Genomic DNA, 14,523 nt, shown 5'->3' with positions numbered 1-14,523 from the left:
ACTAAAAAAACCAAAATAAACTCAAATCAGACCAAACCAAAACCAAAACCAAAACCAATCGAAAACCGAGGTTCCTTAATGAATTGGTTTTGATCTCCCTCATTCCTAGATCGAAACTGATTTGGCCCGACCAAAACCAAACCAAATTGACCGATTGACACCCCTACCTGTGGGGTAGTGCAGTTCTTGCGCGTGTGCAAGTGCCAATGGGAGTGCATGAGAAAGCATCCACAGAAGTCATTTTCCCTTTCATGGGGAGCAGGCCTGTCATTTGACCCCGTGTATCTTGATGCAGGTGTGACTCCCCCTCAGAATTCATTTTCCCATAAGAAAATTAACACAGTTTAACCCAACCAACCATTTGGTATAATGGGAGCCATGATTCCAATTCCGGTAAGAAAGATAGAATATAAAAAATTCGATAAATACAAAAATGAATAAACAGATTTTTATTGTTCAGCAAGTGTATCAACGCTACAAATCTTTGATACAGTCTACGGAAGAGGAGAAAAAATTGGGCATCATACACGAACACAAATAGCATTCAAAATTACATATTGAAAAGAACTCAAAAACTCAGGCCCACAAAGAATGAAAAATAAAAGAAAGGAATACCTTTTGAGATGAATGTAACATAACAGCACATGCCATCGTCCAATTAGTATTACAAATTTTCAGAGTTACATCTTACATCTTGGAAGTGCTGAGATGTAGGAACCAGAACAGACCCATAAACAGCTATATTGCAACATGGTGCATAATATTGAGCCCTATTGCAACCAAAAACTCCATATACCTATCATGCCCCATTTGCTTGTGCTCAAATCTCATCGGTAGCCGCCATATGACTGCTGAGGAGCATGACCACCCATGCCCATCACAGGGTTGTAACCACCTGGCATTGTCGAACCAGGAGGCAATCCAGTCGGAGGACGCATTTGAGTTGCCTGTCCCATTCCCATATTCATCCCCATGCCCATGTTCATCCCCATACCCATGCCCATACCCCTGGGCTGATTCATTGCACCCCCACCATAGCCACCCATGCCCATGTCTGCACCTGGAGCATTCATGCCCATGCCTGCACCTAGAGCATTCATGCCCATGCCCATGCCCATTCCCATCCCCATCCCAACACCACCCCCACCCCCGCCCATTCCCATGCCCATGCCCATGCCCATGCCCATGCCCATGCCAGAACCCATCATGGGGTTCGGAGGAGCTGCTAGGACACTTGCTCCAGCACGGCCAATCCCAGAACCAGAACCCATAGCTTTACCCATGGTGATGGTAGATGTTACCGTATTCGTAGCAGGTTTTTCCATTCTCTTCTCCTTGCGGTTGATGGCATCAAAATCAATTCCAATGTCTGCCAAAGGATTGATTTTGGCTGCATGGAAAGATATTGATAGATTAAAGCTCTAGATTTGGCAGATATTAATAAATGTATTAGTAACACTTGAGCTCAAAAAAAATTAAAAAAATAAAAAACCAAGTGAAAAGAACTTAGATGTTTCATGATGGAATTGGGATTGGCAGCACTTACATCCAGATATATTCAAATTGACAAGCCCTCGGCTCAATGTATCTACCCAAACTGTAGACTTGGGCTCAAAGTTGTCTTTAGTTGTCTGAGCTTTAGGAGTTGGTGCTGGAAGAGCTGCTGCCTGTGAAGCAACTGGGATAGGCCCTGCCTGTGGGAGCAAGTTCCCCAGAAAATCACCACTTGGATGAGCAGGTGGTTCAAGAGCTGGCTGTGAGGCCACTGGGGTTGTTGATCCTGAATGTGCAAAGAAGTTTCCGCTGTTTGGTTGGGTAGGTGGTCTAGTTGGATCTTGGAAAGCCGGCGGTGAGGCCACTGATCCTGACTGTGTAAAGAAACTCCCACTGCTTGGATGGGTAGGTGGTCCAGTTGGAGCTTGAAAAGTTGCCTGTGAGGCCACTGGAGCTGTTGATCCTGACTGGGGGAGGAAATTCCCAAAAACATTGCTTCTCGGTTGTGCATGTTGTACAGAAGGAGACCCTGTAGGAACTTGAAAAGCTGCATGTGAGGTTACTGGGACTGTAGACCCTGACGGAGGGAGGAAATTCCCATGGACTTTGCTGCTTGGAAGTGCAGCTGTTCCAGTGAGTCCTGGGAAAGCTGACTGGGAAGATACAGGGGCTGTCATTCCAGAAGGCAGGAGGATATCCGCTAGAATATCAGTGTTTTGGTCTGCACTAGACAACTCCGTGGGCAAAAATTGTTGGCTAGTTGAAGGAGCCTGAACATTCGATGCACTGGAAGGAGTATACGTAATGCCTGGAAATGTGTCTCCAAAGTTGAATTCTGAGACTGTTTCTGTCTTTGGACCCAATGGCTGGATAGCTTCAGAACTTTGAGTCATGGTAGACTGGAAGGAAGCAACTGGAGCGAAAGTCTGCTGCTGGGCTGATATACTGTCAGGAGCAGGGATAGCCTTGAAAGGAGAATCACCAAATGGATCTTCAATTGTCTGCATCAGATATTGCACTTTTAGACACAAAATTTAACCATAACAAGAAACGTCAATAAAAGAAAAAGACTACGAACTAAACTTAGGCCTAGAGACACAGAATTAAACTTAGTTCTGAAAAGTAAAATTAAATGCTCAGAAATGGAATTTTTTTCTCCCCAAATTATCTGTGCATGACAACAATTCATCCTAAATCTAGGTAAAACCAAGAGTCCTAAAATCAGACATGTTTGCTCACTGCAGAAATATCTCATTACAATGTGAATGACAGCCATCTCCTTTAGTACTTGAAGCTTTTAAAGATTAGCAAATCTGGGGCAGCACACAGGAGGGGTAGGTAAAATTTAAAGGGGGAAATGGGAGAAAATTTCCCCAACTTAAAATCATCAATAATACCTGAGTCAATGCAGTTGATGCTGGTGACAATCCTTCGAATGTGGCTTCAGAAGCAGAATTTATGTGTGAATCAGCTACAGAGTCCATGGTTGAAGAGAAAGCAGGTATGATAGCCAATTGATGTGAGGTGAACGACTCGGTGAGACTACCCAGTAAGTCCATTTCTGCATTAGTTGCATTAGGCGGTGCTGCACTAGGTGGAACTGCTGCTTATCATAAAGGAACAACAAATCAGTTCCCAACAGCTTGAAAGGAATTCGCAAGTGTGATCTGGGACAATACATGTTTTCTTGCATCAAAGAAACAAATCACCAAAAATGCTGAGAATCATATCCATTGAAATGAATTATAGCATGTATGCGTGCATTGGATTTATTCATTCCAATTATGGTTCAATTTTTCACTTCTTGCCAGATGTATACCATGAAACTGTCAATGACAAGTGGGTCCCACTCAAGATTTTTTCTTTCCCACGAGGTTTCTCGCCAAATTAAACAGCCTGAAGGAGCAACCGTATAACAATGCAGTGTAAGGCTCTTACTTATCAATGAAGAAAGGGGCAAGTTAACTCAACCTAAAAAGAGTTTCTCCTTTTAACAGTTCAAGGAACGAAAGCCCACAGCCATGCATTGAACCCTTAGACATCAGCATACATGCTTCAGCAATATAAGAGTAAGAGAGCACTAAGAGCAGGACACAACTTTTTGGGCAGAAAACATACTCTTTTCTTTCCTACGGAGGAGAGCTTAGGGACTCGAGGGCTGTACTTAATCTTCGGGCTTAAAAGCTGGCTGCCTCAATGCACGCAATGCACGCAATGCACAAGGCATATAAAAGACAAGGTATTACAACAAAAGTATATTGGTCACACCAATTTTTATGAGATTTGCCATTTTCCATTCAGATGAAATAGTATCGGGGGGAAAAGTGTTATGTAGAGATAAATCAATGAAATAAATATGCAAAAGCAATCTTAGACTTTATAACTGACTCAAAAAGTGGGGGTATAAAGTCAAAAATATAGATTTAACATTGCCTTAGGTCATTTAGTGGCCCTAAAAAGTCATCCTTCCAAACCGCAAAATCAAATTAAAAAGACACCAAATAGTTGATTTTGATCAAGACGATTTGGACAGATATCCTAACCTCATAGTAATTGATGCAATTGGGTGTTGGGCTTGAGATAGCCTTTGATTTGATTCCTTTTCTTTCCCTTTTAGAGCTAGAATTAGTTTGGTAGTATTTTTATTTAGATTAATTTTTTATTTCAGTTGACATTTAAAATTAGTTTCCAATTTTAATTAGCCTCCAATGTTATGTCATTATTTTCTTTAAATAGCCATGTAATGGAGAATAAATATGCATATTAAGTTTCATTATGTATCTTTGTAGGAAGATGACGCCTAAAGGACGGCCTAGGGATATTGGATGGGCTACAGCAGAGAAAGTACAAAATAATAGGCTGTGGACAAAATGCAACTACTGTGATGCCATCCACCTAGGAGGTGGAATTACCAGACATAAACCACATTTGGCAAGAGGGTTTTCAAATGTTGCCAAGTGTACGAAGTGCCCAGATGAAGTAAGCAAAGCAATGAGGAAGCACTTAAGGGGAAGTAGAGATAAAGCAAAACAAGTTGTTGAAGATGAGGATAAATTGGTTGAGAATCTAAGGAATATGAAGGATCCGATATGGAGGCAGAGGATGAAGATCAACAATTTGCACGAGCGATGTATATTTCAAGGGAGGAAGCAAAAGAAAAACAATGGAATGTAGAACAGTTGAGACGAAGTCAATCTGTAGGACCTGGGTGTGGTGGCCCGATGATTTATGAACAAGATTCTAGCTCTGCAAGTCGTCCAAGTGTAGATATTGCAGGCACTGTGAAGGGCATGTTTGGTGCATTCCCAAAAAGTGGTAAAGGCAAGAGGAAAAGGAACCCAAAAATTAGAGATATGAGAGATGCACCATATAAACCTCATGATGAAGGGTAACAAAGGATTGAAGAGAGCTTACAACCAAAGACATTGAATAAGAAAATTGGGAAACAATCTCTAGGTGGTTCCACAGTTCTATGATCTCACCTCACAAAGCTAAAGATCCGTACTTCAAGGCTATGGTCAAGGAGATTCAGGCATGTGGGAAAATGTGAAGCCACCCACACTTCATGAAATTGCTGGGCCATACTTAAATGCTACTGTGAAAGAGGTGGATGAATATATTGAAGAGTCAAGTTGCTTGAATATGGAGTGACCATCATGTGTGATGGGTGAAGTGGACCGACGAGGATGTCCATCATCAATTTCCTCATATGTTGTGATGGGAAAACAATCTTCCATAAGTCTTTCAACGCATCCTCATATATCAAGGATGCAATGTATTTGTTTAAATTAATGGATGAATTTGTGCAGGACGTTGGGCCAAATAATGTTGTCCAGGTTGTGACTGATAACGCCTCAAATTTCAAAAGGGATGGTATCTTATTTATGCTGAAGTATCCCAACCTATATTAGACACCTTGTGCAGCCCATTGTATTGATTTGATGTACAAGGGCATTGGTGAAATAAACAAAGTGCACAAAGTGGTTGCTGATGCCAAGATGATCACCAACTTCATCTACAATCACAACTGGGTGTTGGCATTGATGAGAAAGTACACGAAAGGTGACTTGATGAGGCCCGCAGCAACAAAGTATGAAACAAATTATATTGCACTTGATAGTCTTCAAAACCAGACAAAAGGGCTAGTGAAGTCATTCACCTTTAATGAGTGGTTCATTAGTAGATATGCAAGCAATTAAATTGGAAAATCTGTTCAAGACTTAATCACCTCAACAAAGTTTTGGGAAAGGGTGTCCCGACTTACTCAGATTATGCAACCATTCTTTGTGGTACTTAGAGTAGTTGATGGGGATAAGGCACAGACTATAAGAAATATAGTGCATTGCATGGAAGTTATCAAGCAGAAGATAGAAGAGGAGAACCCAAAGTCATGCAAAGCATTTTGAAGATTATAAATCACTAATGGGAAAATATATTGGTTCAAAACCTTCATCGGGCAGGTAATTTCTCAATCAAATTTATAAGTGACTTTATTTGTAATTTAATATGCTTAATAATTAACAATAAATAATATGTAACCATGTGCAGCCTATTATTTGAATTCGGATCTTCAGTACACAAACAATTTAAAGTTTAGGAGCGATCGATTTGATACAATCTTTGAAGGATGTTATCAACAAGTTAGCTCCTAATATTGATGCGGCCAAAGATGCGATTGAAGAGGTTAGTAATCTACCAATCTTACATATTGATTAATATTTAATACATTGAGTGGCGTATTAATATGTTAATACCTTTATAGGTGAAGTACTTCTAGGAGGCCACTCGTGGGTTTGCTGATCATTTAGCTATCTGTGCTAGAGGAACACAACGCCCTGGTAATTTAGGTTTAATTAGCTATCCTTGTATTTCAAATTTATTTCAAACTCCTAATGTTGCAATTATCCTTATACAGCTGATTGGTGGCTGAACTATGGGTGGAGCGCTCCAAAATTGAGGCCAATCGCAATGAAAATATTATCATGCACGGCATCTTCAAGTGGTTGCAAACGTAACTGGAGTACGTTCGGATTGATACACACCAAACCTCGAAATCGTTTGAGTTATGAGAAGGTGGAGAAGCTAGTGTATGTGCACTACAACATGAAATTGAAGATGAAATATTTAGAATTGGAGAAATCAATGGATGATATTGATGTTAACCCAATTGACATCACCCACTTACTCGATGAGGAAGATCCAGTTAGGGTATGGATTGAGGACACTGAAAAGGTTTTGGTGATGGACAAATTATCTGAAGATTGACGAGAAACCACACTTGATCCCATTATAAAGGACCTCATTCAAGATATAAATGAAGATTTTAAAAATATTGATGATGATGAAACCTAAGCACCATTAGGTATACAAGAGGATGATGATAGATTACTCCAATGATGGCGATATCAGGAAGACGAGATCAGGTGCTACATATAGTGTAACTCAACCAGATAGTGATGATGATCAAACCAAGGATGGTGCATGTACCAGTACATTTCACAGAGGAGGCTACATTTACACATGCAACCCAAGATAGTAGTTATGGTGCTCGCACACAACCAAAGTCTTATAGTCGGAGGGGTAGGCACTCCCACAATCCAAGTGCTAGTGATATGTTAAGGAGTAGCATGGAGTCAATGAGCATTAGTCCAGATTGCGCTAGTTCCTTATCCGGACATGGACACCATGTACCTTCAGGTACTTCTTCAGGCTATGGATGGAAACTTATGCAAAACCAAGTCAACCAACATTTGCCAATCCAGAGTAGTACAGAAGTTCAGATCACGCTGGTTCCTCATCCAAACATGGGCACCATGCATCTTCAGGTGCTTCTTCAGGCCATGGATATGGGACTTATGTAGGACCAACATTGGCCACTCCAGAGCAATACAAAAGATTCTACAATGAATGGGAGACCCACTACCATAGATATTTCGACTGGGGTAAATATTGTGCCTATGTTCGACAAGTGCACAACATCAACTTAGTTGCTCCTATTCAAGAAGGTCCTAGCCAAGGATTCGAACCATCACGACAGTCTTCATGGCACTCATCACAGTGGCAATGGCAATGAGAACAGAAAAAACTGTAAGAAACCTCATCATTTTAAACATTTTCAACTGCATATACTTGTCCATCAGTGCGATACCCTTTATTTTAGTGTTTATGCATTCTACATGTTATATATAGCTTTTTAAAAAATTTTAATGCAAAAGTGTAAAAAAATGTGTTCTCTATTCATTTATGTGCGTATCTTTAGCGTATCTCTGATACGATACGATACGATACCCTCCGATACGTATCTTAATTTTGGCCGACCAATACGGCGACCGATACCGATACTTTAATCCTTGACAGTGTCTAGGCAGAGCAGGCAGTGTTGTGGCAATGATACAGAGGTATCCAGGCATAAGTAGCAGTGTTTGGCAGCTTCGAGTGAAGTGCACATGCACTTTGACAAGTGAATTCATAGGTTCATGCTGATAAGTCAGCTATGGAACCAATTTGAGTGGGCCAAATGGCCAAATTGGGAGAAGTAATGTTCATGGAAGTTGTAGCTCATCGAGTCTTCTTTCCAAAGCAACTGGAATCATGCCAATCCAATTTTGTATGAGTTATGGTGATTCCCATACCTTTGTTCCAAAATGGTTCAAATTGGGGTATACATGTCATGAGGCTTGGGGCTGTGCACCTGAAAAATAAGCCATGGGCCTCGCACATAGGTGCCAAGGAGTCACAGGTCGCACGCATTGTAGCAGCCGAGCGGCATCACATAGGCATATGAGTGCAAAGGCCAAGCAAGTGCATGCCGCATAGTAGTAGCAGCTAGGGCCACATGCCGCACACATACACAACAATCACAGACCGCACGTGTGCGCAGCAAGGCCAAGGGGCCACAGGCTCTCAAAGAGGCACGCCATCTGTTAAGTGAATGCCTCAAAAAGGCTTTGAAATAGGGTGCTCTCAAGAAGCTAAACCCTAAGGTTCAATATACATCTCATTATGCACCATTTTGCCACAAAGCACCGAGAATGATGTTGAGATTATCCCGATCATTTGTTCCACACCTTGCCACGTATTCGAGATTCATATTAGGCAGCCAGGAATGCAACGCGCTCGGAGGCACGGTCTTTGGCAAAAAGATTTTTGCGCGCTCCTTTGGTTTGGTCATGTGCATCATCATGAGCTCCATGGTATCACCGTTTAATTTGGTGTTACACGCTCACAGAGGATAGTCGGAGGAGATTCCATTTGACGCAATCTTGTTCACTCTGCATTTTTGCCGATCCACATCTAACAGCCATTAGTCCACCCACACTACGTCATTTCGTGTGGATGAAAAATATTCTAATATGAAGGTCCAAAAGCCACCTGCACGTTTGAGGCTCGATCCGACGATTATATACAAGCCGCTAGCCTGTGACATGGCGTTCCGTCACTAGATGCCATTTGGAGGCCATCGAGGCCCTCCCTATGCAAATCCAAGGCTGAGCTTTAAAACGAGATTCTGAGCTCATCTTAAGGCCTTTTTAAGTCCAATGTTTTGTAGAATTCTTAGAATTTGTACTGGAACTTCATAACCCAATATAGAGGGAAAAAGGAGAGAGAAAGGATGTCTTTAATGACAAATACCTATTTGGGATGTTTATGATGGTTGCCTTGGAGATTAGAGCTTTGCCTGAATTGATTTTGACGCTTCAACGAGGTGGTCAGAGTTAGGGATACACAGGTGGAGGTAATCCAAGATAGCAAATCCCTATTTTGAATTCTATCTTGTAATTTTGTTGAAATGCCTTGCATATGTTTGTAATTGGGGGATTTGATTTTATAGTGATCATTGTATTACCTATCAAATTGAGCCTTGATGGGATTGGAGTTGTAGCCCTTAGTCTGTGTAAGAGCATAGACAGAAGGAGGAGTTGTAGCTCCTGGATTGTTGTAACAATCGAATTAGGACATTGCTCTGTGGATGTAAGCAACTTGCCGAATAATGTAGAACTAGGATTGAATGCTCAACCTAATCCCAATGCTGCAGGATACTATCAGAGAACACCCAACAAAAGTTCCACAGAAGAACAACAGATCAAGAACAAAGGATGAGATCAGATCTGAGATCAAGGTATTGATCTCAGAATTAGGTTCAGAAACTAGAATAGTGTCAAATATGAAAAACTAATTTAGGTTCCGAAATAGAGCTAGGAACAATGAGGAAAAATAGACAATAACATCAGGGAAATCAGAATCAAACTAGACTTGTCCATCGATCTCAGAAACGAGGTCAGATTATGTCACAACAAGTCCATCGAGCAGCCTATGGAGATTTCCAGTTACAGCTAATAAGATGGTCAGAAAGGACCACAACCGGTGTTGAGTTTCACACCTGGATGAGGTGAAGCTTCGACCCAAATTTGAGCCTGATCTGATGGCTCTATTGTTCTACAGAGGGGTGGATTGGGGAACAAAAAACAGGGAGAAATCTGGCAGGAACTAATAAGTAACACGCTGATGGATTACCTAAGATCTGAGATTATGTTTGATGCCTTTGATTGCAGGAATAATAGTAAGAGAAGAAGATAAACTAAGAGAGAAGTACCTCTCAGGCTTCACACTGGTGTGAGTCAATCGGATCAAAAACCAATTCCATCAACCTTGATCAAACACAAGACAATTTTCCATGGAGAGCAGCAGCAGCTGCCGCAACAACAATTTTTTTCTTCAAATCGTGGCTCTAAGGGAGCCTAGTGCTTTCACTGCTTCATATTTATTGATAATAATGTTGTGAGTCTAACAATTGGAAGGTTTAAAAATTAGGAAACCTCACAATCAATCGCCTATTACATAAGTTTCCAAAAACAGAAGATAGAGACAAATTAAAAGGAAACTAATGACTCATAACTTGGCTCCTAAGAAATAAAAAAGACTAATCTAACTTAAACTGACCCAAAACTGGTTCATTAAAGAACCAAACCAAACCAACATAAAACAAACTACTAATCCTGTATGCAACCATACTGCCCCTAGTTTAGGCCCATCAAAGTGCCCTATTACATTCAAAACCCATGGAAGCAAAGGCCCAACACCTACATAACCCAACCCAAGGCTTATTTCTAATAAAATAACCTATTTTGATGACGTATCTGCATCAATGAACCAAGTATATTGTGTGTTGTGTGTGATTGCTTGATTGAACTTGTGGATATTGGAGTTCTGTGTGTGCCTTACAAGCTAGGTGTGCACACCTAGAATACCTGGCCACATAGTGGTTGCAAGATGGGTGTGCACATGACTATGTGTGATTGGTAAAATTGGGATTGCCTCAACCAAACAATTGTTGTGACTATAGTCAATGCCGGTAATGTGTCGACAACAAGTGAATATCAGGGTTTTGATGCAGATAAATCACTTAAAGGGATTATTTTATAGGAAATAAGCCTTGGGTTGGGGTATGTAGTTGTTGGGCCTTCGATCTCATGGGTTTTATTTGTATTAGACCACTTTAATGGGGCCTAAATATGGGCAAGAAGTAGGAAGACGAGATTTAATTCATTAGTTTAGTTAGAGTCATGTTCTGAGTCTATTTTCTTTGTTATTTCAGTTTCCTAGTGAATTTAGGTTTCCCAATTAGTTAAGGATTGGATTATGCCTTTCCTTTTTAGTGTTTTGAGTCTATTTTTGAGTATTCTATATAAGTTTGTAAGGGACTACGACATTGTACACGATTTGATTGAATGAAAGTTTATTTTGTTGTTTGCAAATTATTCCCTGAGAAAGGATGATCAGCTGAGATAGCTGAGGGTGAGAGACCCAGGCTGAGATGGCCATTCCCCTACCCCCATTCTACTGTTTTCTGGTTGTCCTTGTTAGCAACCTCTGCCACATGGCAGTGATGATGTGGCCAGTTTAACGTGGCCGAAAGTGATGACTAGGCAGCGTATGGTCACTCCGATGAGATGGCAGTGTCATATGAAGTGCTTGGACTGAATTAGGTCATCCATGATAGGCGGTGCGGAATTCCGGGCCAAAATTGGAAAATTTTGCCTATTTAGGTTCGAGGACATTTTTGGCATTGAAAATGATTTTTTTTGAAAGATAAATCCTACATTAATTGTGGTTTAAGAAGGATTGTTGAAGCTTTATTTTGAGATGTGCCAAGAAGAAAGACAAGGGAGAGAAAGGGGTTGTGTTGAGTGGTTTTGTGCTTTAAAGAAGGTGCTTTAATGTCCTAAGAGCATTAACCCTTGTCATCTACCTCTTCTATTGTATTAATGGGCTCCATTGAAGCCTCCTGGAAGAGTCGGAGTCCTCTGAAGATGACCTAGGTGAAGGTTATGCCGAAGAAGAAAAAAGTGAAGTGGTGTTTGCCATTATTGAACATATTAAAGCTTCTTCAAAGAGGAAAAATTAAAGAAAAAGAGAAAAAGAGAAAAAGAGCAAAAGAGAAGAGAAGGAAGAAAAAGGGAGTTCCCCTTTTTTTTTTTTTTTTGTGCATCAAAGAAGATTGATAGCTTCAATTGAGATGCTTTAAAGCTCCCTTAATGGAGGTTAGATTGGGCGGTTGTGTAGTTATGATGTCTTATTGAGTGCAAGCCACGAAAAGAAAGAAAAGATAGTGAGGTTATGTTACTTCATTGATAGTTTTATTAAAAGAAAAACATAGAAGATTGAAAAAGGTAGGAGAAGCTAGGGTTTGTGGTTCCCCAAACGTGTTGACAAGAAGAGCTCTTGTGTGGTCCCCCTATGGTTGTAGACATTTGAATGCTCAAGTTTCCCATTGAAGGCAAAGTTGATAGTTCCAGTGAACTGGAAGCATCTCCAGGACATCTCTGTGTACATCATGCAAGGGTTGTAAGCATTTTCATCTCTACATTCATTTTAATATCATTGTTTGTATGTATCTATATGCTAGTTAGATGGTTGTGTATATTGAAATCCTAGACTAGCCTAAGCTGCATAGTAAGGCAAATTTGTATGGGCCCATAATTGATTTTATTATTTGTAAAGTGTGTTTAGTGGGTGCTAGACACCAAGGTGGGTGCTCCCTGCAGTGGGTGTTGAACATGTATTGGCACTATGTGTGCCCTCCTATAGTTTTATGCTAGGTAAACTTGACAGTAGGTGATGTCACTTGTATTGGCACTAAGTGCCCTCTCAGCTCTAAGCTGGGAAAAACCTGGGTGTGGGTACTCCCAATTGTAGGTGCAGTACTAGTGTATTGAATAGATATAAAGCCTTTACAAGCACTACTTCTAAAATGTAGGCATTTGCTGAACCTCATAAAAACCTGTGTTGTGGGTGTGACTGCCTTATTTTTCTTATACTGGATTTGGAGTGTCGTGTGCTGCAGGATGGGTGTGCATACCTGGTAGTGGTTATGATGAGAGGCTGGGCGTGTACACGACTCTGTGTGTATCAACTACAGAATCGGTAGTTATTAGCTCGTCAACATGCACCATTAGGAAAAGGAAAAGATTTGGTACACTGATTTAGGCCCCTCAGTGTCAACCGGGACTCAACAATTTGTATCAGAGCTTTCAGGCAACTTAACAACTTAGAGTGATCCGGTTGGTTGAAGATGGCATCAAGTATTTGGTTCTGTAGGTCTACTTCTGGAGCTTCTATTTTTAATGTATTAGATTTTATCTGTTGGAGGAAATTTATGAAGTCATACATTGGTTCATTAGGGTATGAATTATGGAGTGCAGTGGCTAATGGGAGTGCAGACTCCAGTGTTGACTCTAAGGTTGGAAAGATCATTTTGGATGGATTGGCAGACAATGTGAGTGTCAAAGTCAGTTCATGCACATCAGTTAAGGTTACGTGGGAGAGACTAAACAGTCTATATGGAGATGAGTCAGCTATGTGTGAGTCCACATTAGAGGTTGAGAGCATATGTTCAGATAAGTGCTCCACTAGTGGATCTAAGTGTGTTGAGGCACAGATTGTTACAGCTGGAGAAATGACTACAGCTCAGGATGAGATCAGCTTTGATTTGAGAACACATCTGAAGTAGTGCAGCTTCGTCATTGCAACATTAGAAACACAAGCACCAATAGAGATAAGAGATGCAACATCCTTGAAAAGGCAGTCACAATGTTGAGAGCACAACTGTCAAAGCTTGATGTTTCTTGTATCTCACAGATAACAGAGTCCAAAAATGACCCTCAGGTTATAAAATCTCTTGAAGATCAACTAAGAAAGCAAAGTGAGGTGTATACCAGGCTAGCGTCAGAGAACTTAGCCTTGAGAAAGAATATAGATGTGCAGTCTCGAGGGATAAAAAAAAAGCAATGAAATTCTAGATGATCTTGAGTTAAATAAAGATTTAGAAGAGATCATTTCATTACAGACACAAACGGCTGAGTTGCAAAAGAGACAATCAATCACTCCACCTATGGTTGTAGAGATGGATAGACATCTAGCTCAGTCTGTAGGTTGTCAGAAAGCACCCATCATCAGCTCTAGTTCTATTACAAAGCAGGGTGAGTCATCAAGGAGAGCTACAGAGACAGATGAGATTAGACCACAGAGATAGACCACAAGTAAGACACAAAAGAGAGCTTAGAAGAGAGCAAGAGAGAGCAGAGCCACAGTAATGAGATGAGATCTACACATCAGGTACAGCGTAGAGGCAGTCCACAAGATACAGAAAACAGAGGTAGAGGTCATCAAACAGTTTAGACAGGGAACAGAGGCAGAGTGCAGAGTGCACAGTGACAAAGTTGGCAGTTATGGAAAACTTGACAGAGTTTACCAATAGAGACCAGTTGAGCAGGGCCGGTTCAGTCACCGGAGGTCTAGACAAATAGTTCTATTACTTGGCAAAAATCACCTTCTAGTTGGCACAGGCAGTTTGTTCTCAATGACAGTCACCATTCCATGGGTATTGCTACAGGTGCAACGGGTATGGACATAGAAGTGCACACTGCCAGGTTAGAGTGAGACAATGAGAGGGCATCCAGTGAAGTGTTTCAAGTGTGGTAAGTTTGAGCATTTTGTCAAACACAACAAAGTTGAAACATCATTGACACA

The 14,523-nt window shown here is 40.9% G+C and overlaps 1 protein-coding gene across 3 annotated transcripts in view; it reads right to left on the bottom strand.

Moving 5' to 3' along the window:
- Positions 1-434: 434 nt before the first annotated feature.
- LOC122070308 (clathrin interactor EPSIN 2-like) overlaps positions 435-14,523 on the bottom strand; it is a 35,246-nt gene continuing 21,157 nt past the window's right edge. For 2 of the 3 annotated variants that reach the window (XM_042634432.1, XM_042634431.1), the window contains exons 12-14: positions 2,892-3,097; positions 1,547-2,495; positions 435-1,390 (exon numbers count right to left, since the gene is read on the bottom strand). In XM_042634432.1, coding sequence (XP_042490366.1) covers positions 828-1,390; positions 1,547-2,495; positions 2,892-3,097 — 1,718 coding nt within the window. In that variant the 3' untranslated portion in view covers positions 435-827. The remainder of the gene's footprint in view (positions 1,391-1,546; positions 2,496-2,891; positions 3,098-14,523) is intronic. The other variant, XM_042634433.1, reaches the window with a different exon arrangement.

Source organism: Macadamia integrifolia, unplaced genomic scaffold, assembly GCF_013358625.1.
Source record: "Macadamia integrifolia cultivar HAES 741 unplaced genomic scaffold, SCU_Mint_v3 scaffold877, whole genome shotgun sequence".
Classification (NCBI taxonomy): Eukaryota; Viridiplantae; Streptophyta; class Magnoliopsida; order Proteales; family Proteaceae; genus Macadamia; species Macadamia integrifolia.
This window is presented reverse-complemented; position numbering and strand designations above follow the sequence as displayed.